At 41.3% G+C, this 27,191-nt stretch overlaps 1 protein-coding gene across 2 annotated transcripts in view; it reads left to right on the forward strand.

The window, feature by feature from the left end:
- RNF217 (ring finger protein 217) overlaps positions 1 to 27,191 on the forward strand; it is a 48,860-nt gene that overhangs the window by 616 nt on the left and 21,053 nt on the right. Inside the window, exons 2-3 of one of the 2 annotated variants that reach the window (XM_083608707.1) lie at positions 15,676 to 15,928; positions 22,823 to 22,987. In XM_083608707.1, coding sequence (XP_083464833.1) covers positions 15,911 to 15,928; positions 22,823 to 22,987 — 183 coding nt within the window. In that variant the 5' untranslated portion in view covers positions 15,676 to 15,910. Of the gene's footprint in view, positions 1 to 15,672; positions 16,039 to 22,822; positions 22,988 to 27,191 lie in introns of those variants that run through there. The other variant, XM_083608706.1, reaches the window with a different exon arrangement.

The following is a 27,191-nucleotide window of genomic DNA, read 5'->3' on the forward strand; positions in this document are numbered from 1 at the left end:
AAGTATTTAATCAGAAGAAAGGAGTACTTTTATCTAGAGGTTTTTTTAAAAAAAAATCCAACTCTGCATCTGTCTTCCTGTTTAAAATGACAGGTTCTCAACAGATTTGTTAAATGTGTTGCTGCAACTTCTTAGTGGTATTTCTGACTGATGACAGCGAAACAATAGGAGCAAGTGATCACATACCTATATAAGCAAGCTGGTTATTTAATTGTAAGGTACTGGTATTTCATTTGTTCAAGTTGTATGTCATAAGCAATAATAGTGCTGAGTATGTTGCAATTTCAGAAGTACTTCATATTTGATCTCTCAATAATCCCGGCCTGCAACGATGATGTGTTACATCAGTGTTGCACTGCACACCACTTGCAACTTTGAGCATTCCATGCTTTATTTGACCAAGAGAGGGCGCAGTATAAATAGTCTGTTCTCTGGGTATTTGTGGCAATTTTTAGAGGAAGCATCAAGGTGAGGGAGGAAGAATCTGCATACATGGCTAGGAAGCTGATCCTATCTTTCAAAGCCCATCAAGAAACCATCAAATGAAAGAAAGAGTAGGAAGTGCTCTCCCAGGCTCTCTGGAGCATCACTATTCTTGTTCCCACAGCCCTCCATGTGTTAGGAGCTGAACCTCTGCAGTGGGGAGCCTTTTCTATACCTGAAGAGGGTTTAAGCAACTTGTCCAAAGGAACTTATTTGAAGGGGACAGTAGTGTTGTTGTTGTTTTTTAAAAAAACACACCCCACAAACCTGTTTTTTTCTTCCACAAAGTTTCACATCTGTACCTGTACATGGTGCCAGGGAGGATAGTTTTAGTTAAATTTAAATTTAGCAGTATAGACCCAGGGCCCAGCAAAACTCTTTCTGCTGTTATAAGATTTTTTCAGGATTGAAAGTTCTGAATCTTCAACTTTATGCCTCTGTCCTAAAATGGGTGTAATTTTTTTTTAACCTGATCCACAGTTCATTTCTTCCAAATAACCAAAATGGAAAACCAAAATACCTCTTTGTTTCTATTCCTTGTTTAATTGTGGACAGGTCATTTCCCTTTTCCACCTTTGCTGAGGAAGGAGGAACCTAACTGAACAGAGTGGGAACTTTTCCTGGATTTCTGATTTTCACGGCTTTAGAAACATTTTCTTTTCAGAGGGTCTGGTAGAAGTCAGCATCAGTGTGTGTGCATGGAGCAAAATGCTGATTAGAGCCAAACATCTTTTTCCCAGTGTAAGGCTCAAAGTGAGTAAGGAATCCTTTATAGCCCAAGGACCACATACTCTAATGGGAAATCTTCCATGGACCACATACCAGTGGCAGGTGGGGTCAGAGGCAAAGGTGGGCATAGATTTGATTATTTCCTTTGTCCTGGAGGCTACATTTCAGCCATGCAGAAGATGAGAGTCTCTGCATCACACACAAATCTCCATCCAGACAAGCTAGAGGTCACAGTTCATGGACATGTGTTAGCCAGGCAGAAGCCATTGAGACACAGAGCAGTCCTAGTAAAGAAGTGTGGCCTGGAAATAGATGTGGTCTAGTGAGAATCCCAAGAGCCAGACAGAAAGGCCTGACAGACCACATTTGGTCCCTCATCCCAAGGTTCTTCACCTCTGCTCCGATTAATCATTTTGCATCTCATTCCCCAGATGCATGGAAATGAATTTCAGATGTTTGACCTGCTGGAGAACTTGTACTCTGTGGACTGGTGCTGGCAAGCAGGGCTGATGTATGGAGGTCAAAGTGACCCACATCAGCACAGAATCTTTTGCACAGCTAAGTCCATAGGTCCAAGTCTTGCAAAGACTTGAGCAAATATTTAGCTGAGAATATGCTGTGCATCTAAATGAAGGCAGGGGCGGGGGTAGTTGGTTGGAAAGGTGAGTATTTGTTAAGAGCACCTGCTTCACTTTTCATAAACCCTATTTCGGTTAGTGTTATTCCACAGAATATGGCATGTGCTTTGTGTGGCTGGTGAAAGACAGGAGTAATATCACTTTACGAAATGAGATGAGCTTGCAGGAATGAAACAACTGGGTGCTCTTTCGATTCATACCAAAAGCACAGAATTGTGGCAGCTTCACTACACAACCATGTGCTCACTAAGCAGAATCGCTTGGTGAGGAGGCAGGGAAAATATTCTGCATGATATCATTCTATAAGTGTCATACTTGAAAACATGTGTTGGTCATGTGCTGGCTTGAAGCAGGTGGTAGGGAAAGACTGGTTGTTCAGGCCAGGAATGGCAAAGGGATTGTTTTTACAGTGCTAGTAAAGGACTAGTACATTCTGGGGCCTTGAAAATTAGAAACTGTTCATTTGTTTACTGTAGAGCTTGGCACATCATCACCAAGATATAAAGTTTGAATAAGGATAAATGCCTGGTATTCCTCATGGAGGGAGCATACTTGGATTCACTCTAGCCCTTTTTGGATGTTCTGTAGCTTCATTTAGTAAACACACAAGGGGGAAGTGAGATAAGCATGCTAGCTCCACCTATTTGTTCTTGTCACCTTCCAACTCCCTGAGGCTGTCTGAAGTTGGGAGCCTTATGTACTCAGGCAGGCTCTCTGTATATTTTAGAACCTTAGAAATTCAGGGCTCTGAGTACAGGAGGCTCCCAGCTTCAGACTGTCACCATTAAACTCATAGAATCAGGGCCAGCTCTACCATGAGTCAGTGAGGCAACCACCTCGGGTGGCAAATGCAGAAGAGCAAGGAGTGGACAGAGATGGGTGTGCCATATGATCTGCTCTGCACCCCACAATTGCAGCCTTTGAATGCAGTGGAGGTCTCACTGCCAGTGTCAAAGTAAGATTTGCCAACCAATCTGGTCAGCTTTCATTTGCAAAATAGGGGAGTACAGTATTGTCCTTCCCCTGAGGCAGCAAAATGTATTTGGTGGGCCCTGCGTGAGGGCCCATGAAATGTTGATGAGGTAGATGGAACTAGCATGCTCATCCCCACTGCCTGCCATTGTGTGGTTACCACACACAGTTACAGCATGCCTCGGGGGGGGGGGGGCTTGTGTGCCAGCCCCTTCCTTTACATTCTGCCTCTCAGGCCTAAATAGATTGCATAAAGTTAACACATGAATTCAAGATCCAAATCAGGAGTGACAGAAATGGCAAGGTAATGTTTAAGGGACAGGGAGAGAGCCGTTGCACAATAAAAAGTGGATCCAAGTACTATGATAAATTGTTTCAAACCAAATTTTAATTGATTTTTGAGGTCATTTAAAAGTTGCTTTTAAAATTCCTTTTTAGGGATTTTTTTTAATGTTTGATGTTTTATTGTGTTTTCAATATTTCAATGTTGGGAGCTGCCCAGAGTGGGTGGGGAAACCCAGCCAGATGGGCGGGGTATAAATAAATAAATAAATAAAAGTTAAATGTCTTTTAATTTCGTGTTGAGATTTAAAAACAACCAGCCACATAGGTATTTGTGCCTAATGCTTTATTTTATATAAATGGTGTTATTTATACCAAGGTTATTCTTTAGTATGGACTACTGAGATAGAATAGGTGTATTTTTAGTCACTTATAAGGCTTCACAGTTGCTTGAAAAACAGTCATGTTTGTGCCACTCAAGTTCAGCACTGGAAGAAAGAAGGAAAGCTTCTGGCAGGACTGAAAAACGTAGTTGTAAGCTTCTTGAATCAAGATCACGAATGCAGTTATTAAGACTAGAAACTTCATGGATGTAAGTATAGAATGAATTGATAGGCAAACAAACAGGATTTCTGTGTTCTCTTTAGTTTCATATCCCAGAATGTACAACTCTCTTAAATTTATACCCTCGTTCTCTGTAGTTTGAACACAAGCAGGAATTTGTGAGTTGATCCTTGGGTCATCAGAACACTACCTAACCCAGGGGTAGGCAACCTAAGGCCCAGGGGCCGGATGTGGCCCAGTCAATCCGGCCTGTGGACAGTCCGGGAATCAGCGTGTTTTTACATGAGTAGAATGTGTCCTTTTATTTAAAATGCATCTCTGGGTTATTTGTGGAGCATAAGAATTCGTTCATCCCCCCCCCCCCAATATATATACTCCGGCCCACGACATGGTCTGAGGGATGGTGGACCGGCCCACGGCTGAAAAAGGTTGCTAATCCCTGGCCTAATCAGTGCATGGTTAGTAGCTCCCTTCGGATGGATGCTGATCACACAGTGACTGGGGAGTGTGGCTGGTGCAGGCAGCAGCAATGTGGGAGTGGGACGTGCCTATGTATTACTGATTGCCCCTTTCCACATTCAGACTGAATGCCTGAGGGAAGCTGCTTTCGCTCTAAAATAGACACATTTATTCTGACGATGCATATTCTTCAGTATCCTTTATCATGATGTTCTGCAGTGCTAGCACAAGTGTAAATATTTACACTGCAAAACTTTATATACCGGAGCGCTGCACATTATTTTTATTATTATTTATATAATGCCATCAGTATGCAGCACAAAGCTTTGCAGAGTAAGAGACGGATCCCTTCTTACAATCCAAAATAGATAAAAAGATTAGCAAGGTATTGTTTTAGAGGTCTTTTTGTTTGAGTAAGTGGTATATAAATGTTGTTAAATGAATAAAAATAAAGACCCAGTCTTAATGCAAGTTTATTCGTGCATTAACATAACCTGAAATTGTTTTACGTCCCTGATTGATTGATTGATAAATAAATATATGATACATTGTTTTTTCATAGAATAGAATAATAGAATTGTAAAGTTGGAAGCAACCTTGAGGATTATCTAGTCCAACCTCCTGCCATGCAGGAATTTCAACCAAATCATACATGACAGGTGGCCATCCAACCTTTGCTTAAAAACAGCCCAGGAAGGACAGTTCACCACTTCTCAAGGGAGTCTGTTCCATTGTCAAAGTTCTTACTGATGCTTAGTTGGAATCTGCCTTCTTGTAACTTGAAGCCATTGGTTCAGGTTCTAGCCTCCGGAGTAGGAGAAAACAGGTTTGCTCCACCTTTCATGTGACAGCGCTTTAGACATTTGAAGATGGTTATCATTTTCCCTCTCAGTCTCCGCTGTACCAGACGAAACATACCCAACTCCTTCAAATGTTCCTCATAAGACTTGGTTTCCAGATCCTTTATAATCTTGGTCACCCTCCTCTGAATGCATTCCAGTTTGTCAATATCCTAATATGTTAAATTGTGGTGCCCAGAACTGGACATGGTACTGCAGGTGTGGTCTGACCAACGCAGAATAGAGTGGTACTTTTACTTCCCTTGATTCGGACACTATACTTTTGTTGTTGAAACATAGAATAGCGTTAGCTTTTTCTGCTGCTGCATCACACTGTGGACTCATGTTAAGCTTGCGTTCCTTTACCACAATGTTTCCTATCTTGGGCTGCACTTTCCTCCTTGCATCATTTATTCTGTTATCAGCCAGTTGGGCACTGCTTTCCTTTTGGGTGAAAACACAGGCAAAGTAGGTGTTGAGCAGTTCCGCCTTCTCTCTGTCCTCAATAACATTTCTCCATGCAAGGGACCCACTACTTGCTTCTTCTTCCTCTTGCTTCGAACATAGCCTTTTTCATTGTTTATAACCTCTCTTGGAAGCCTGAGTTCATTCTGAGCTTTGGCTCACCTGACCTTCTCCCTGCAACTGTTGGCTATTCATGTATACTTTTTCTTCATGATTTTTCCTGCCTTCCATTTCATAACGGAAAGTAAGCTCCCTATGCAGCTTCACTAGTTTTCTTTAGATGCCTCCCACTTTCCTTTTTCTCCCTCCCTCCCATATCTGTCCAAAGATATACAAAAAGCTCTTACCCAATAAAAAATACCTTTTTATAATACACCAGAAACGCCCCACCCCCCGCAAAATATCTATTTTTATTGATATGTGTGCATGGCTCTTGGGCTGTAGACTGTTCTCCTGGTGGTGGCATATAGTGTTGGCAGAGGCTAGGGCTTAATGTTTGGGCGCCTCTTTTGGGCAGCCTTTTCCCAGTGCCAAGTTGCTCCTCTACTTCCTCCCTCCATCTCTCTTTCTCAGGAGAACTGAGTTGGCTGTGCTGGATGGAATTTTGTAGGATTGGATTGTTTTTATTGCATATAGGATAGTTTTTGAATTCCTGTTTTGTATTGACAGTATCCTTTGCTTCGGTATGATTTTAATGAGAGGCAGTACATCAACATTTGAAATAAATAGTCTGCAGGGAGGAATTCAATGTAGTACTAAGCAGATTGTTCCATCAGTGCAAGCATTTCAGCTTGCCAGACATTCAGTCTCCCCTCTCCGCAGCTCCTGCCACATGAGCTGTTCTGGGGTTCCCCCAACACACATACATCAGAGCCAATCTGGGGACTCCCAGAAGGAAAGGAGGGGATGAAAAAAACCCTGTTGTATTAGGGGAAGGCCTTGCATTGGCTTCCACTATTGCGACTTGCTACTTGAATCTGACCATATTTGTTGACGTACTAAAATGCTACTAGGCGATACTTGATTCATGGTGCAGAGAGAGACAGGCAGCGTCATAGAGAAAATTCATAGGAAAAACAGACACGGGCTGGGGATAGAGGTACACGTCTTCATCAAGTACAGCTGGGCTTGATTCTGAGCACCAAGCAAATAACAAGCTGAGTCACTGCTTCAGCAGAGCCTCTTTAGCCAGACCTGTTTTCCTACCCGCATGCACATTGGGCTCAGTAGGTGGGAGAGAACATACCCAGCAGCTAATTAGTGGAAGGCTTTTGCAGTTTTCATCTGCAGATAAGAAGCTTTGCTACTGTGCCATCTTGCTGCTTTTAGCTTCCTGTCCCCTATCAAATCAAATCAAATCAAATCCGTTTATTGTGAGGACCATGCCTGTGCACAAACATCAACACTACAATAGTTAAAAATATTAAAATTCATTACATACTATGCCAACAAAACCTTCTTCCCACAGAATAGAAAAGGAGGGAAAACGAGCAACGAGTTAAACAGACGATGAAGGGGTCTTTGGATTGTCGTCCATAAATCTTTCCCTGGCTTTCATGGCCTTCATCACAAAAACCGCTACCACATGCGTGGGTTTGCATCAACTAACAAAAATTTTACTCTGTCTTCAGGACTGGTTATAGAATTGGGTATAATTTGCAGCAATGCGTCTCTAAAGCCCGAGTAAATGGGGCAGTAGAGGAGGTAATGTGTAAGATCCTTTTTAATTTTCATAAGGCAAGGACATAAACGGTGTTCTACTGGGGTTTTTGTGTATCTACCGGTCAAATAAGCAGTTGGCAATGTTTGGAACCGTGCCATAGTAAAAGCTCTCCGAAGGGTGGGATCAGTGATCTCCACCAAGTAGTTGGCACAGATTTTGACTGCTTTTACTCGAGGGAACCAGTAGGAGAACCCAGAGTTTTTTATCCTAGTGGAGTCCAAAAAGGCGTCTTTTTCAAAGATCCATTCCCGAACTTTATCAGGGCTCCACAATTTGAGAGTATTAAACTCAGGTAGGTTGTATCTAGATAAAATATCTAGTAGATTTTTATGCCAAGTGGTATTATTTTGTAATGATACAAAGGCTTGTTTAGCCAATAAGGTGTTCGGGGCATCTATGAGGTTGGTGAAAAAACGCAGGAATCTTAAGTGGGCCCTGGCAGACACAGAGGGTAATCCTACTTCCACTCTTAGGAAAGCTGCCGGAGTGCTCTGAGGGAGGCCTAGAATTCTTCTGAGATAAAAATTTTGGAAGATTTCAAGCCGTTCTAACAGCTTCTGATTCCATCCCCAGAGTTCTACTCCGTATAACATCTGGGGAATCACTTTTCCAACAAAAGTTTTTAGTGCCGGGGTCACCAGTTGCCCTCCCCTCGAATAAAAAAAGCTGAGCAGAGCACCAATTGTCCTACGTGCTAGAAGGGCTACAGTCTTGAAGTGGGCAAGCCAGCTAGATGTAGCTTGGAAAGTGATACCAAGATATTTAAAGAGAAGACATTGTTCAATTTTGTGTTCATCTAAAGACCATCTGAATGTGTGGCGAGCTCTAGTAAATACCACAATTTTTGTTTTATCATAATTTATCTTTAGAGAGTTTTGGGAACAATAAGCTACGAGCTCCTCCAGCATGCTATGTAGGCCCCTTCGAGTGAGTGCCATGACCGCCATGTCATCAGCATATAGCAGTATATTCAGGTGTTTGCCTTCCAGGGCAGGAGCTGATGACTTATACTTTGCCATATGTTGAACAATGTCGTTTATATAGAAATTAAAGAGGAACGGCGCTAACAAACAGCCCTGTTTAACCCCTTTCCCCAGTGGCAGTGGGTCAGTATAGTTGCCTGACGTCCCAGTTCTAATTTTAACTGTGATGTCTGTATGTAACTCTCTAAGTATTTTGAGAAGTCGTCTATCTATATCTGTGTCATATAGTTTTTGCCATAATTTGTCCCTACAGATTGAGTCAAAAGCGGATGTAAGATCTACAAAAGCCACAAAAAGTTTGCTCTTATGTGTCTTTGTATACTTATCTATCGTTGTCTGTAATACCAAACAATGGCCTATTGTACTATGGCCCTTTCTAAACCCTGCCTGTTCCGGATTAAGCAAGTTAGAGTGGTCAGCCCAGTCAACCAATTTATTTAACAGGTGTCGAGTATAAAGTTTATACACAATGTCCAGGAGACTTACGGGGCGATAGTTTGAGGGGTCTTGGGGGTCGCCCTTCTTATAGATGGGGGCTATCAGGCTCAGTTTCCAATTTTCTGGGATTTTGCATGTATCATTTATTACCGTAAAAAGTTGGGCCAAAAAAGCAGCCCACCACTGGGCATTTAGTTTAAGCACCTCAGGAGGAATCATATCTTCACCGGGAGCTTTGCCATTCTTGAATGTTTTAATTAGCTGTAAACATTCTAATTCGGTAACAGGATCCCAGCCCATTAATAGATCGTTTTTAAGAGGAGGAAACTGGCTCGGTTTAGGGTTAGGGTTAGGGTTATATAGCCGGGAAAAATGTTGGTACCATAAGTTAGATGAAATACTGTTGGTTACAGTTATCCCTTTGGGTGAAATTCCCTGAGCAATTATTTCCCAGAACTTTTTGTCGTCCCGCAATTTGATCGCCTTGTCGAGTGCCTCCCACTGTTCCCTTCTATAGAGGGATTTCTTAAGTTTTAGAGTATTTTTATAATGGGAGCGCCACCTGTGCAGGTTTTCCACTGAGGACAGGGTCCCTTCCTGTTTTACCTTATTTTGTAATTTCCTGAGCAAAGATCTTAGATTCCTACAGTCTTTATCGAACCAGGTCCTCAAATTATTTTGTTGTTTGGGAGGGTTGGGGTTCGCTGTCCCCTATCAAAACTAGAACCCCATAGGTAACATGACTGAATTGACTCAGGTTTGACCACCTTGTGTGTTTCATTGATGTAATGCTCCTCTGTGACATAGCATGGTATTTCACTATTATCTCCAATTGCTTCCGTATTGAAACTTGTGCCACCCCAAGGCTAGACAAAGGACATGTTAGAGTTTATTACACTAGGGCTGTCTAATAATTGACACAGTTATTACCCCACACTTCTTTAAGGAGTTCATGGCTGAGTGAATTTGAACCTGGGCCTTCCCTGTGCACTCCAGCCACTACACTAAACCAGCTCTTATTAATTATACCATCTAGTTTATAATTAATTACATAAACATGCATAATGCAGCAACAACAACATAAAGTGTTTTTAAAGGATCTTGTAGAACAGGAAAAGTTTCTCAGGCATCAGAATTCAAAAGTACATGAGCAAATTAATTGAAACAAAGCATGTTTTCTATCTTACTCGTAATCCTGTACTCAAAACAAACACGAAAAGTCAGTTGATCATTATGGTGTCGGAAGCCTGCAGCCAATAGAAGGAATGATGTGCTCGTCACAATATATTGAGGTTCTTTGAACGAGAGTTATTCCAGAGCTGGAAAAGAGGTATCCTGACGGTACTGGGATATTGCAGCAGGACCTAGCCTCCTGTCACACATCGAAAGGTGAAGAAATTCATGACAGAGCAGCAAATACAGGTGCTTGATTGGCCAGGGAATTCCCCGGATGTAAATCCCATTGAGAATTTGTGAGCTGTATGCAAAAGTTGCCTCTGTGCTGTAGACTGTACAGCTGTGGAGAAGCTCATTCAGGGACTGATTCAAGTGTGGTACATTGCTTCATTTTGACAGTGGATGTGTAGTGCAGATTGTGCAATTGCTGAGGTCTCTTGGGTCAGGAAATGAATGCATGTGGTATCCTGCTTGCCTCCAAAACCTCGTGTTCTCTATTGCTCACAATGGGAAGTCCATCCCCCGCCACTTTAATATAAGAAGAGAAAAACCCAAAACTCAAAACTAAAGCTTCATGAAAGACACAGTTGAATAGCAAGCCTCATGATACCATAGGAAAGTCTTCTTAAACTACATTTGTGTTCATGCAGATTATGCAAGTGAATTCCATGTCAGTTATACGTCGTGTGAAGTACGGTAATTCCTACTCCCCATCTCATTCTCATTGTATGAGGAATCTGATGTAAGGGTTTTCTTACAGATTGACTGATGACCACGAGGAAGTTGTTAGTAAACTGAACCAATTGTGTTTTAGCTGTGGTTGAAAGTAGAGCTGGGAGATACTTTAGTACAGGGTTGGGGAACCTGTGGCCTTCCTGATTTTGCTGGTCTATAACTCTCATCATCCCTGACCATTGGCCATGCTAGCTGAGTACCAGAAGTTGCCCACCCCTGATTTAATATCTGCCTATCCTCTGACGTGGGTGGAACTGTGGGTTAAACCACAGAGCCTAAGACTTGCCAATCAGAAGGTCGGCGGTTCGAATCCCCGTGATGCGGTGAGCTCCCGTTGCTCGGTCCCTGCTCCTGCCAACTTAGCAGTTTGAAAGCATGTCCAAGTGCAAGTAGATAAATAGGTACCGCTCCGGCGGAAAGGTAAATGGCGTTTCCGTGCTTCTCTGGTTCGCCAGAAGCAGCTTAGTCATGCTGGCCACATGACCCGGAAGCTGTACGCCGGCTCCCTCGGCCAATAAAGCGAGATGAGTGCCGCAACCCCCGACTGGACCTAATGGTCAGGGGTCCCTTTACCTTTACTATTCTCTGTGTACATTCACCCCTTCCAGCCGATATGGCTGGCCTGCTTCTCTTCCTCCGTGCCTTTGCAGGATGTGATATAGTATCTTTCATCTCAGGCAGGCGTTGGAAAGAAAAACTGTGTGGAGGACACAGATATTATTTTAAGACAACAGCTTTCCTTTCCTGGATGGTACAACATTCCTACAATTCCATCAACAGAATGTTTTGTAATGTCCATATGTGTCATCCTTCTAGTGGCCTAGGAAATGTCAATGAACACAGACAAATCCTATTTATCAGAACACCCAAACCTCAGGAAACATTTCTCCAACATCAGATACATTGTTTTGGCATTCAGAAAGAACTGTTTTCCAGTTGAACATCTGGAGGAATTGTTTGCTTGCCCAGGAATCTTCAGGTCTAGTATCCATGTGACTGGGGATGGAAAACAAATAATCTTATCAGCCTCTCCAGACAAAACTTCTGTATGTCATCTCAACTTGTCAAGAATTACCGTAGTTGCCTCTGTGTATACGAACAGATGCCTAAAATATCATTGTGTAAAGAGTGCACTTAGCAATATGGTTTTATGTGCCTATGGAGTACATTGTTTTTCCAATAACAAAAAATGAACATTGTATCTAGTCTGTTTCCTCCCTGACAGCTCTTATTTTTTACACGTTCTTGGGCAATTACTTAAACCAAATAAGGCATAAGTGCTGTTTTGGAAGTGTGTGAGGTTTTTTGTTTGTTTTTAATCCAGGCTCACAGCTTGGGACTTTACTGGATTCAGGATTGTTTTTCCAGAGCTCAGTCTAGTGCACTAAATTCACTTGTTCCTGTAGAGAGTAGATCTGGATACTATTTCATATGCCTTAGTCACATCCAGGTGGTATTTGCAATGTGTACTTTTCAAGGATTGCTATTAACAGAAATCTAACTTGCTGGGGTTTTCCTGCTACATGCACAACCAATTTTCAGAATATTTTAATGTGGAGTTTGATGACCGAAATAGCGCAAGGATGTATCCTGGAATAGTATTGCATTATCTTGTCTGCTTTCATACTGTTAGCAGCCCTGTTCATTTCAGAACTAGGGAGCAACGTTACCTTAGAAACTCTCCAGGAAGGAAGGTACTGTGTAGTGAGAAGGGGTTTCGACAAGTATGAGGATTTAGGTGGCATCATAGAATTGTAGATTTGGAATGGACCCTGAGGGTCATCTCATCCAACTCCCAGCAATGCAGGAATCTCAACAGATGACCATGGATATGGGTTTCTTTCCCTTGGTGATGGTAATCCTACCCCACTAGAGAGAACTCCTTCCACAGAAAAAGGTGTCTGATTTCCCTATGAAAGTGGTTTGATGAAAGGAGTTCACCCCCCCTTTCCCTTTTGGGGAAGGGCAATAGCTCAGTGGTATAGCATCTGCTTTGCATTCAGCAGGTTCCAGGTTCAATCCCTGTCATATCTGGGTAGTACTGGGAGACAACCCATCCCAAAATCCTGGTGAGCCACTACCAGACTATGTTGGAAATACTGATCTAGATGGGCCAATAGCCTGACTATGTAAAAGTTAGCATCTTGTGCTTCTATCTTTTCAATTTTTCCTGGTAGCAGTCTTCCACATACAGCTACACATTAAGGGTCTCTCTCTCTATATATATATATTCTATCTTCATATATATATATTCTTTCTTTTAAAAGAGTTCATTATGCTGACAAATCAAGAAAAGCTAAAAGCTGTAATAAAAACCATCATATTAGCTTGTTGATGTTAACAACAGTAGCAACTCGTGACAGCAATAACAAAAACCTCAAAAGCTTTCAGTCAAACAAAGTGCTCAGACAGAGGCCTTCTTAACTAACCAGAGAAGTAGCCAACTCAATCACACTTAGAGTAGACCCACTGAAATTAATAGGGTGATGTTTTTACTGGTCTCCTGAAACAATAAAGAGGGTCTAGTGAATATCAGCTGGTAGAACAACAGATAGGCACCACAACAGAAAAACTGGTAGAGCTCCTCTGACCATGAGGGTCAAGGTACAGTGGTGCCCCGCAAGACGAATGCCTCGCAAAACGAAAAACGCGCAAGACGAAAGGGTTTTTCGGTTTTTGCGTCGCTTCGCAAGACGATTTTCCCTATGGGCTTGCTTCGCAAGACGAAACGTCTTGCGAGTTTGTTTCCTTTTTCTTAAAGCCGCTAAGCCGTTAATAGCCGCTAAGCCGCTAATAGCCGTGCTTCGCAAGACGAAAAAACCGCAAGACGAAGAGACTCGCGGAACGGATTAATTTCGTCTTGCGAGGCACCACTGTACTGTCGTTGCTTAATACTCACTTCACCTTCTACCATATGATTTCATTCTAGCTAGGGAAAAAACCTGCGGTGTAAATAGTATTTACACTTAATTTATGGTTGTGCCCATCTACTACACATTAATGTTAAATCATCCTAAGCTATTATGCTATTTTCCCGTGTTGCTCTCCCCCGCTGTCGTCTGCTTTCTTTCCTTAGCATGTTAGTCTTCCAACATCTCCATAAAGTCTCCCCAGATATAACCAGAGTTCCATGTTACAGATGTTATTCTTTTGTGTTGGAATATTTTGGCTAAATCTTGTCAATTTATTAGCTAGACATCTGTTAATGTGCAATTGCAGTCTAGCTGAAAAAGGACCTACAGTGACTGTCTAATTCAAAGATAATGTCTGGTGTTATAATAGAAAATAAGCTACTTTTAAATTTCATGAAGTTCTGAGACAATGACAGTTGTAGGTGCTAACAAAGTACCATGCAGTTTGATGTATTGGTACACTGCTAAATTTAGAAACACTTCTGGGGCATTATGTGACTGCTGCCTTAAATAAGCTGTTTCGTGATTTTCATGTTGGTCTTGCTCTCCATGTTTGAGAGAGGTTGGGTGCTAGTTCCCACTGGCACTGAGTGCCATGTTCAAGGATTCGTGTTCAAAATCACTGGCTTTGAGTATAAAAAAATAACAGGAGCAAACTATTTCAGGATTGAAGTTAGTCATTTATTTGGGCAGGATAGCAACTCCTAGGCAACTAGCTTACTAAGCCCAACACTCAAGGTGTACAGTGATACACAGGGGAGCGTTTTGTGCATTAGTTATAGTTAGATATCTACATAGAGCTTGAAACTTGTGACGTTAATACAGTGGGGGGACAGGATCCTCATTTGCAGCAGTGGGGAACCTCTGGCCCACAGCCTAATATGTTTACCTTTGTTCTGCTTGCTCATTTTACCCAACCCTGCTCACCTGTCCATCCATATGGCGTCAGGCATGAGACAGGAAAAGCTTCAAATTGCACTGAATTCAAGCCATAGCTGCAAAGGAATGTTTGCAGCTTGAATTTGGCATGTTTTGTATTTGGTTGTCTTATTGTGTCCCACTAGTTGTTGGCTCTTTTCCAAAGTTACTGACTGAGTATATAGTTGCATTATAGGTGGAAAGAACTTGGAAGTCCTGGGAAGCAAATGTTGTTGTGGAAATGTGTCATCAAAATGGAAAGACGACTGAAAGGGAAATTGCAGTCCTAGCAAGAGGGATCGTACGTGTGTTAAGCATTGGCTGTAGAAGACAATTTCCCTTGGCATAAACATTTAGGATTTAAATATTGTGCTTGCCAAGCAGTCTGCAGTTGCTTAAAGTGGTTGGTTGGTTGGATGAATGCTTGCTTTTTGGGGAATTCCTAACCATACAGGTGCTAAAGCTGTACATGTTTAATTTTAGATACACATTTCAGAAATTAAATTCCTGTGCTTAAACAACTTGTATATGAACAGCTTTTGCATAAGATGCTTGTACCTTCATGCACATTGTGCCTTCATTCTACTACAGTTAGAGTAAAGATTGTACAGAGGTTGGAAGATTAACCCTATTTCACAAACTTTGCATTCCTGGATTTACTTTAGATTTGCAACTTCGTTCAGTGTAACTGCAGCATAACAAGCAGTATCAGGGGTGTATCTTTGATGTTCTGATGCAGTACAGAATCACAGTTGCGCTGCGAAGAGCATTATAGGCTATGGAAATTGCTATTACTGATTGTGCCAAATGAGAAATGCTAAGCTGCTGATCCACCACACAGCACCAAAGAAAAGAAAATTGGATCAGACTCTAGATTTCATATACTTTGAAGCTGTGTATGATTAAGAATTAATTGATTTTTAGGGAGCTAAAAAGTTCATTCTGAGATCATTTAAGATAAAGCGCTTGAACTACAGAGAGGCTTCCTTCTCTTGGATCTTAATCAGCTGATAACCTAAAAGGTGTTTCTGAAGATGTGCTGTTATAGGTTGAAAATGCTGGTATGCATTGATGAGAGAACATTTGCTCTGAAACAGTATTAACTTGAAATCCCTTGAAAACAGATGAATTATAAGAACATCAGTTTCTTTCTTCAAAATAAAAATAGTTTGTTATTTGGGCTTTCATATTTCCTGTAAAAGTTAAAAATGAAGTAATTTCACAACTGCATTGTGTGCAGTTAAGTGTAAAGCCATGCTATATTCATTTTTGTTATATATTTACAAGTTAAGTCCTGGAACTTGGTGTGGAATTGGGTGTCCAGTTATTATTTGTGTGTCCACACCTGTTTGATCACAGCTCTTGTGTTTATTTGCAGGTGCAGGTGGGGCAAGCAGACATCCAATGTCCTATAACAGAGTGTAGCGAACACCTGGATGAAACAACTGTCCTCTACAACTTGCCACATGATGACATCATCAAATATAAGTACTTCCTGGAACTTGGCCGTATTGGCTCGAGCACCAAGCCATGCCCTCAATGCAAGCACTTTACAACCTTCAGGAGGAGAGGCCACATTCCAACCCCTACCAAAATGGAGAACAAGTACAAAGTGAGCATGCTCACCAAAGCTATGGATTAGATGGCACAGCTGTGAGCTGCAAAAGTAGGCCAGGATATGGTGGGCATTAAATGGGCTTTCTTCTCTTACTGGAACCTAATGTAAGATGTGCTTTTAGAATACAAATCTATAGTTTCATACCCCTTACTAGCTAATTAATGTCAGCTTTCCAGAGTAGCTGGCCAGTTAACCTATTAGTTCCTTTCTTTATTGTACCGTGTTGTTGTTTACTTTGAATTAACCATGCTGCCTGAAATATTTCATGAAGCCTGGCAGTTCCTACATTCCATCAAGCATTAGGTGAATACCACCATACTTTTCAGTAAGTATTAAGTTGCATGTATCCATGGTTGAACTTTCTGTAAGTTTTAGCTATGCCGTTTGATAACTGCAGTGGAAGCTAACTTAGAAATTCTTAAGGCCAAGTTGATTGACTCTTAATTATGGGCCACCTTCTCTCATGTGCCCTGGTTCTCAGTAATTAAATAGGAGTACTGAAATAAGCCTGTGTTGAGGAGCCCTGTCTGTGTAAACACAGTCTTCAAGACTTGTAAAACTATTTTGTAGACTGACCAAAAGTCTGTTGTATTTGTTGAGATCCAGTGTCATGCCAATGAACACAAGAGGTCTCACCCTTCATCTACTTCTTGTTGTAGTTCCCTAGGCCCTCATTTTTTCCAGAGGGTTCCTTACGCCTTCAGAGAAAATTTGGGGGGCACAGGAAGGATAAGCCCCATTTGTGTAAGTGCAAGTCTACTGTGCAGGTTCCACAATGAAATATTACCTGTTATTACTGTTTACATAGCTAGCCTGTATTCCCATCTTTCTCCCGTTAATATGTAGACATTGGGGTAGAACAGGGATTCTCAAAGGTGGAATCTACAAACATAGAACAAATGTGAAAATGCTTTTTTAAAAAAAAAGTTTTGAAAAATACATTGAATTTGGCATAGCTCACTGTCGCCATATAGTGTCATATATTTATATTGCACTTTACAACACATTTAAAACTTTGCTGCTTCAGATAGGTAGCCGTGTTGGTCTGACGCAGTCGAAATAAACAAAAAAATAAAATGAAAGCTAATACCCAAAACAAATTTAGTTGGTCTCTAAGGTGCTACTGGACAATTTTTTTATTATTTGCAGCTGTAAAGCTGAGTTCAGATTGTGGCCCATAGACCATCGGTGGTGGGTGAGCTTCATTTAGGTGGTTTGTGGCATGTCTGTCAATTTGTGTTTGAAGATGGGAGATGGCACATCCATCACATTAAATATTCATATTGATTTTTGATTGTATTTTGATTGCTATGAATTCCAATTGCAATATAATAAAATATAATATATAAGAAATGAAAGCAGCAATTAAAATGCAATTAAAAACCGTACTGCATCTACCAAAGTGTATTACAATGGCTACAACAGGTAGAAAAACTAGTGAGTCTCTTGGGCTTACTGGTTTAAATACCTGTGACAGGGTGAGCTCCCGTTCCCTAGCAGTTTGAAAGCATGCCAGTGCAAGTAGATAAATAGGTACTGCTGTGGCAGAAAGGTAAATGGTGTTTCCGTGTGCTCTGGCACTTTTCACAGTGTTCCGTCTTGGCAGAAGTGGTTTGGTCATGTTGGCCACATGACCCGGAAAGTTGTCTGTGGACAAACACTGGCTCCCTCGGCCTGAAAGCAAGATGAGCGCCACAACCCCATAGTCGCTTTTGACTGGACTTAACCGTCCAGGGGTCCTTTACCTTTCTTTTTGTTGTTGTTGTTGTTGTTGTATGGTGCTCATAAAAAACACTTGGTGTTCATTATTCATTAATGGAAGTTAAGTTGTTCTCCTTATCTTTTACACATAGGGAACTGAGGCTGCAGTAAGTCACCCAACAAATTCATGGCTGAGCAGATTTGAGTGCTGCATTTCCATATTGATTTGGTGAATGACAGTGATTCTATTCTAACTCCTATTGAATTTTCACTCCTGGTCCCTTTTTCAAATTACGTTCTGCTGCTTTACTTGTTCCATTAAGTTATGTCAATGTAAGGAGCAGCATAATGCGAGATTGGGGACTGGTGTAATAAGATTAAAGTGCATTATATAACTGGATAGCTTAAAGGTATCTAAATGCATTCCAGTGTTTATTGCTGCCATCTTCCATGGGTTGAATCCAGATTTGATCATGATTAGAGCAGAGCCATTGATACCAATGTGACTTAGTACTGTTTAACATGTGTCCCATTGATTTTAACTCCGGTTGATTTCAATGGAAAACATAACTAAGCCTGGATCCAGCCCTTTCTTTGCTTTTGTATGGTTTAAACCAGAAACAATGTGCGAGTCCTTCTTTCCATTTATTTATATGATTTACACTCCACCCTTTCAAGCACAGACTGGAGATGGCATACATAATCTTAAAAGTTAGAATCTGCATTCTGTACACACCTGCACATAGAATAAATACCTAGAATGCTTGGAGTGTACTTAGCCTTGCCAGATCTTTCATAGCAGCAATGTGCCTGTGTGTCTGGAGCAGACATCCCCAACCTGCTGCCCTCCAGATGTTTTGGCCTACAACTCCCATGAGCCCTAGTTAACAGGACCAGTGGTCAAGGATGATGGGAATTGTAGTCCAAAACATCTGGAGGGCTGAAGGTTGGGGATGCCTGGTCTGGAGCTTTCAGGTATGACTGGTAGGAAACATTGCTGCCCAACCTTGCAGATTGTGTGTGGGTCTTGGGTTCATATCTCTGTGTGGATATTAATGAAGTCAATTGCTGTGTTAGAACTATTTATAGCTTTGAAAATGATAGGCCTATCATTTACAAATATTTGATTGGGTGATTGCCAAGGACTGGACTTCTAGTGAGAGACAGTACAGCTGTGGAATTTTCTCCCCAGGGAGCCCTCTTGCTCTCTTTCCATTTCTCATGGGGGGTGTTGCATACATTTTTTGACTCCTGAAGGCATTTTATGACAATTTTGTGCCATTTCAAAAGACTGCTTTTAAGGTTGCTGTGCTTTATAACTGTTTTATGTTCTGTCTATCTTTGTGCTTTATTACTGTAATTTATTATCTGGAGACTGCTGTGCAAATTGAAAAGGGGGATCTGAATAAAGTAATTAAATATAAAGTAGCAGGTCTTCCCTCAAACCTGGAGAGTTAATTAAATTTAGGAACTTGGAAGTGTGCCAAAGGTTTGTGTGCTTTCTCCTCTCCCTCCCAGCTTACGGTTCCCTTCTCTATATCCTGACTTTCTCTAGCCACAGATTGTCATGACATACACATTTACAAGCTAGAGTTTGCCAATTTGGACATTATGACGAACTGTGTTTTAAGAAAACCAGGAAGTAGAGAACAGAACACTCAAACAAAAGTGGAAGAGAGAGTACATTGAGCCACATTATGTACCTGAGCCTTGAAACCATCTTTCAGAGGATTGTTTTATGAAGTCTGAACTATGCAACTGTCTTTAGGTAGGATATATGTTATGGTTTTCCTTTTCATTATATATAAATATAATTGTAACATTAAATAATGTATGCACTATCTGTATCCTTTGGGAGACACTAGAGGTGCTGTTTCAGAATCCAGATAATGCTTTTTCAAATTGCTCTCCATCCACAATCAGAATTTCATGCTTTTTGTGACTCCCGTGTCCTCTGGTAAGCTGTGATGAGTTGTGATGAGAAAGTTAGAATAAATGTCTGCTGTAGTAAGATCACTGTTCATATTTATTTCTAAAATAAGATTCAGAAGTTGTAAATGTCCTGGCTTGCTTTTGATCCATTTTTTGCCTTGGAGAATTCCCTGTATTTACTATGGTGAGCATTTTTCTTAGTCATAACTCAGGTGAAACCCCCTTTGTCCCACAGTGCATGAGAACTGCTGGTAGCAACTAGAAGACAAAAAGTCCCCAGACAGCAGGGATGTAGGACATGTGCCCATCATCCCTGACCACTGGTCATGCTGGAGGGCTGCATGTACCCTTTACCTGCCATATATAAAACCAGCAGAACAACAGTGAGAGTCTAAACAACAATCACCTTCCATATTTTATTATACTTCACAAACTAAAAATGGACTTGTATTGCAGTAATTTCTTGTGTAGGCAGATTGGGGGGGGGGGGTGTATTCCGTTTCTGCCTAGCCCAGAAGTTTGTTTCATTTTCATTTCTGTCTTTGTACATTTCTGCCTTTTTGCAGCCTATAGCACGAAGGCAGGTGACAGATGAAGTGAAGGCTTGGTGTGCTTGCATGCTTTTAGAAATAGAACACCAAGGATGCCTACTGAAGTATCCAGCAGACAGGCTCTGTTATGAACTCTGTGGGATTCTCTTTCGTCAGAGGAAAAGTCAATATAGAAGGGCAGGGAGAACTTTCTCATTGTACTTGGTAGATGCTGAACAATGGAAGCTCGGATTCCTTCTTTTCTTGAAGCCTGCCACTGAATTACTGTAGGAAGTATATCCTGTAGATGAGAAATGAGAAAATTATCTGCTTCTCATTAGCTACAGAGGCTCAAATAAATAATATTAGTGGGAAGGAGATGTATGGAATCAGATATATTCAGTACTTTTATAATACTTATTAGAGGTTGGCAAATCATCTTTAGTCACCCAAATAATCTTATTTATTTATTTATTTATTTATTTATTTATTTATTTATTTATTTATTTTGTTTGGGAAGTGTATAAACTATTTGCTAAAAAAAAAGTGGTGTACATAGGGACGCGGGTGGCGCTGTGGGTAGAAGGTCAGCGCCTAGGACTTGCCGATCGCATGGTCGGCGGTTCGAATCCCCGCGGCGGGGTGCGCTCCCGTCTTTCAGTCCCAGCTCCTGCCCACCTAGCAGTTCGAAAGCACCCCTAAGTGCAAGTAGATAAATAGGTACCGCTTTATAGCGGGAAGGTAAACGGCGTTTCCGTGTGCTGCGCTGGTGCTGGCTCGCCAGAGCAGCTTCGTCACGCTGGCCACGTGACCCGGAAGTGTCTCCGGACAGCGCTGGCCCCCGGCCTCTTAAGTGAGATGGGCGCACAACCCTAGAGTCGGACACGACTGGCCCATACGGGCAGGGGTACCTTTACCTTTTACTTTAGTGGTGTACAGTTATAATCAAAAGTAGACTAAAATGCACAAATTGGTTAAAAACAAATATGCATAAATAGAATTTCAAAGCATACATAAACATCAGTAAAACATTTGCAACAAACGTAACTAAATCATGTGTCTTGATAAGTCTACTCAAACAGAAACAGTGTCTAAAACAGTGTTGTGAAGGCACCTCATCTGATGTCAGCAGGGAAGGCGGTCCAGAGCCCAGGGGCTGCCACGCTAAAGGAGCAATTCCTTGCAAATGTTCAACAAACATTGTGTAGCACTTATAAGAATGCAAGCTCCACAGACTGTGGTGGTTGAATAGGCACATACAGGGTGAGGTAGTTCCATAAGCAAACTGATCCTAAGTCATTAAGGACTTTATATACCAATAGTAACAGCTTGTGCTTTGCCCTGTAATGAATCTGAAGCCAGTGCACCTTTTTGAGCACAGATGTAATATGCTGACAGACTTCTGCTCCTATTAGCAATCACGCTGTAGCATTCTGCACTACCTGGAGTTTCAGGACCAAGTGCAAGGGAAGCCCCAGATAAGAGTGTGTTGAAGTAATTCAGTCTTCAGGTTACAAATGCTTGGGAGTTCTGGGCTCATGCTATTCCAATCCAGGAACAGTCACAGCTGTTGTAGCAGCCAGAGCCGGTGAAAGGTGATCCTAGCTACCAAAAGCCACTTGGACCTTCAGCGACAAAGCTGGATCCAGGAGCACCCCAGTTGTCATTGCAGCGCTTTCAGAGGGAGCACAACCACGTCTACAGTAGCAATCATTCAGTTTCCCAGACATGAGAACCACTCACCCACAGAGCCTCTGTTTTGACAAGATTCAAGCTCAGTTCGTTTCCCCTCATTTAGCCCAATACTGCATCCAGGCTCTAGTCCAGGAGCAGTACAGCTTCTCCCAATTCAGATATTATGGAGAAATAGAGCTAAATCTCAATAGTGTCCCTTTCCCCATTTTACAGCTTTTAATGTGCAATACAGTACCATATAGCACAGCATGGGAAGGCCTCATTCAGGTGGAAAAAAATGTTCCTCCTGTCCTTCCGCTGCTCCTAAAACTCTTCTCTTCATCCATGAAGCCTCAACAGAACTACAAGGCTCCTGTTTCAGGATGGAGCCTTGAAAAGGATATTTTTCCTCTCATGAGGTGGGGAGAATCTGCAATGTCTTGTTATTGCCCTTAATCTTCAATTCAGAGCTTCATGATAATGCCCAGTGTAAGGAATGTTGAAAATGCTGGCCTTCCCAATAAGCAGCTGGGGATTTTAGTTTTTGTTTTTTTTTTAATGTGGCACTGTTAGTTAAACACAGCTTCCATCTTAAGTTTGTATTAGGCCAGCTTTCCTGAGCTAAGTGTCTTATAGTTGCCTTACTGTTGTTTAGAGACATTTCAAAGAAGGTAAAAGGGATGTAGCAGGATTATTTTGGGGGGGGGCTAAATCATCCATATTGGAAAATTAGCATGCAGTGCCCACACCCTAGTTTCCAAACCTTTTCTGCAGACTGGCCTGCCAATAAGTTCAGTAACCAGCAAACTGTTTGCTAACAGTTGACGCCTCTTATGCTGCATTTCTCTAGCAATGCACTGCTGGTTTGGCTAAGAAGCGGCAAAATTATCAAAGCCATTAGTGTGACATTCTTCGCCATCCCCCATAACATAGTCAACTAACATAGGTTATTTTGGGAAAATGCTTGTGCAATCTGAACTGTGGCTTCCTAATCACATTTACCGGGCAATCTTCAAAACTGTTTTGATGTTTTGTGCTCTTATTTCTACAGATACAGTGCCCAACCTGCCAATTGGTGTGGTGTTTTAAGTGCCACTCTCCCTGGCATGAAGGTGTCAACTGCAAAGAGTATAAAAAGGGAGACAAGCTGTTACGTCACTGGGCCAATGAAATTGAACATGGGCAAAGAAATGCTCAGAAGTGTCCAAAGTGCAAGGTAAGAGAGGCATACTAAGTTACATTTCTGTTTGGTGCACAAATATTCTGTGAAGTTTTCCAAACTGACATGCCTTAGTGAAATTCATGCTCGTCAAGTTAAGTGTCATCAGTTCTGTTAGATTCAGAATAACTTGATCCCTGTCATCTGCTGACATTGCTGCTCTTTTACAAAAGTGCTTATCTGTCACCCTATTTATGTTTGTGGTAGCTGAACTGCTGAGTTTCAGAGCGCTTAACATTGCTGGTCTGCAGAAAAATAAAGAAAGAACTCAAGCCTTTCAATACAAGTTAATGAATGTGTTTGATATTTATGGAATGGCACTTTCACAAGAAGCAAGATTCCGGAGAATCCTGTTGCACCATTCTGCACAAGGAACTAATAGTGCAGAACTGGGGAAAAGGAACAAGTGAACATGATGCTGATGCAGTTTAACCTGGCAGTGACTGATCTGGAAAGGGAACCTGGGGATGTGGTGGATAGCTCAATGAAAATGTCAACCTGGTATGAAGCTGTTATTGGGATTATTAGGAAAGGAATTAAAAATAAAACTCCCAATATAATAATACATATGTATTACAGTTCTGGTCACTGCACCAAAAAAGAAAAGAAAAGAAAAGAAAGAAAGAATATTTTTCAGCTGCAAAAGGTGCAGGAAAAGACAAGCAAAGTGATCAAGGAACAGCTCTTCTTTGAGAAAAGATTACATTGAGTGAGGCTTTTTAAGGGGTAGGCATGTAAGTAAGGGGAGACATGATAGAGGTATGTCACATTATGCAGTGTGGAGAAAGGGTGAAATCTCTCTCTTCTATATAACACTGGAGTGTTGTGAGTAGACTCTTAAATCCCATCTCTAACATAAAACCTGGTCTAATATATAATGCCAATATGAAATCAAATTTTGTATCTTTTTTCATAGTAGCCTGTTCGATATAGCGCAGGTGTGAGATTGACCTACAATTGAGACAACACTTTAAAAAGTAACATAATAACATTTATTATAGGAATGAATATGTGTACAAATGAGATTAATTTAAACATCACAATATAATGTGAGGTTACAAGTATGAATGTTATTTCTGCCATAAAGTTGATATTGTTGATATTGTTACTAAGGAATGCAGGATTCACTTTTGTCAAAATAAATCCCTGCTTAAATCCAGGGTCTAGTTATCTCTGTCATTTAAAAGTGTTGTTTTTTGGATTGAAGTCTTCACACAGATCAGCCCTCACTTTTCTACTTATTGACTTGATGGATTTTCAGCTGCAATAAGGATTTATTTATGGGCCAGGAACACCACTGTGGCTTTAGGTTGCCAGTTGCTTGCTTGCTTGCTGAAGTCTTTCACATTCCTTAAGCACAAAACTTCTCAAACTGTCTATCACCAGCTGCTGTCTTCTGTTACTTCCCCTTCAAGAGTTTCTTCAGGCTATGAATCTTCCTCTCAGGCTTAGCCTTTTCCCCTTCGACATTTATTCTTCTCTGCCTGCTCTCCCTGCATTCTTTAGTTTGCGCTTCCTTTCTCAGGCTCTTTTCTGCCTGATTTGAGCTACAACGGACCCTCTTGATAGTTCTTTGCCTGGTGTTTTGGTCTTCTTCTGGTCACAGATACTCCCTTCTATTGAGTATGTTTTTAGAATGACCCTCAGATTACCATTCTAATGCTCCTGATGAGTATAAATACCAATTACTTCTAGTTCTGCTAACTGCCAAATATGCATCTACCCTTAGCAAATGTAACCAAGGCTATTGTTAGGTGCCAGGCCTCCATTTGCAGAGGTTTAAGCCAAGCCTGATCAGATACAGCTTTACCTCATGTTTCATTTCAGGCTGAAGTATTTAATCATAGTACAACTCTTAATTCTAAACATCTATCATTTTACCTTAAGCAATAATAAATAGTTAATAGTGTTTTGTTTTTTCAAAATGGCTCATCCAATGAAGGTGAATGATAGGATACACAAAAGGAAGTACCATATTTTTTTGCTCTATAAGACTCACTTTTTCCCTCCTAAAAAGTAAGGGGAAATGTGTGTGCATCTTATGGAGCAAATGCAGGCTGCGCAGCTATCCCAGAAGCCAGAACAGCAAGAGGGATTGCTGCTTTCACTGCACAGCGATCCCTCTTGCTGTTCTGGCTTCTGAGATTCAGAATATTTTTTTTCTTGTTTTCCTCCTCCAAAAATTAGGTGCGTCTTATGGTCTGGTGCGTCTTATAGAGCAGCAGCTACAGAATTAACTACCACAGGATGTAGTGATGTCCAACCATTCAGGCCACTTTAAAAGAGGGCAAGACAATAAAAAGGCTATCAGTGGCTACTACTCATGATGGTTATATTGCCTCAGGTATTGGAGGCAATATGTCTCTGTGTTCCAGTTGCTGGGGAGCACAGCCTGGAGTACACTTAGACCTGTGTCCTGTTGGTGGTTTTTCCATAGGCATCTAGCTGGCCAGTGTGGGAACCAAATATTGAACTAGCTAGGCCTTTAGTCTGATCCAGCAGGGCTGCCCTTGTGTTACTATGGGCTTCAGCTGATGCTGAATGGTTGTGACCGCAACCTTCATCCCAAGCTTGGAGTTGGGGAAGGGTCAGGGATCACTGCCAGTTTGATTCCCGCACATCTCTTCAGCTTTAAAGTTTGGAGAAAAGCTTTATATGCCTGCCAGAGGGGAATGCTACACTTTTGATGGCATGCATGGTGTGTAAGATTGATAAAGCCTTTCTCTTAGTCATTACTCTAAACCAGATCTCATTTACCTTTGACACATTTCAGATAAGAATTTATTTGACAGATTGACATTCAGGATGTAACTGGTTTGGGGTTGGTTTTTGTTTGTTTCTCTTGGTGCTCATGTTTTTAAGTAATAAAGATTTCTTTTACCTCCTTGCCCTTACTTGGCTGAACTTTTCTATATATAGGAGAAAGCAAAAAGACCAAATTGGCTTGCCCCTTGAAGGTATGGGGCAGGATGATATCTAGAAGTTGTCTTGTGTAAGCCCTGTTGAAATGAATGGAAACTGCACAAAGGTGCTTGGATGGATTATGCCTGTAGTAAATAGAAAGGCTTTTGGTCCCTTGCAGTTCTGATTCTGTGGTAGATGAAGCTATATGAACAATGTGGAATACGCATAGAAAGGAATGACAGCTGCTGTGGACAAATGCCAACTTTTGTTTTATGTTAATGCTACAGCATTAACTCTTCCTTTGTACTATGTGATTCCTATTAGACAGGTTGCATAGCTCAGCAGTGGCATTATGGCAAATGATGTGACATAACAGCTGAAACAGTATTATTGTATTTCTCTAAAAGGATAGCCTGCAAAGATCTTGAAGTACCTTTTTCATATCGGTGTTCACAAATCTCTTTCATGTGCTGATGCCTGCGTGTTGTTTTTACAACTTTATTTTTTCCTGCCACTTAGTAAATAGTAAACTTGTGACAACTTACACAGAAAAGAATAATGGTTTACAGTGAGACATTTTCCAGTTCATTTCTCGTGTTTAAAATCTTGTGGCAAATATCTGATTAAGAGAGCTTGATAGCAAGCCTGAGAAAAATCTGCACTGAGGACTTTCAAAGTGCTAGTCAATAATGGTCAATGGAATTTTTGTTTGATCACAGCTTTATCTACTTTGCTGTCAAATTCTCTTTGGATGAGATCTAACATCATGCCAGCAGATGTAGTAGGAATTCTCCCTTCATCTCCTCTGCTCTGCAGCTCCCTGTTTGCCCCAGCCTTCTCCAGAGGACCCTCTAACTCTAAAGAGCAGGTGCAGAGGCTGCATGGGAAAGAAAGCAGGATCATGCCCTATTTCCACAAGTGGAATTGTGTTGCATCTCATTAACTATGTTTCAAAACTAGTCAACTGAAACAATTGTACCGTGGTACCTCAGGTTAAGTACTTAATTCGTTCCGGAGGTCCGTTCTTAACCTGAAACTGTTCTTAACCTGAAGCACCACTTTAGCTAATGGAGCCTCCTGCTGCTGCCGCGCCGCTGGAGCCCGATTTCTGTTCTCATCCTGAAGCAAAGTTCTTAACCTGAAGCACTATTTCTGGGTTAGCGGAGACTGTAACCTGAAGCGTATGTAACCTGAGGTACCACTGTATTATTTTCATGCTGATAGATCAACCACTCCACATTTTTGTTTCTGGATACTTTACATAAAAAAATAAAATGAGTTAATACTCATACCACTC

This window comes from Podarcis filfolensis (genome assembly GCF_964270895.1).
Source record: "Podarcis filfolensis genome assembly, chromosome: 3".
Classification (NCBI taxonomy): Eukaryota; Metazoa; Chordata; class Lepidosauria; order Squamata; family Lacertidae; genus Podarcis; species Podarcis filfolensis.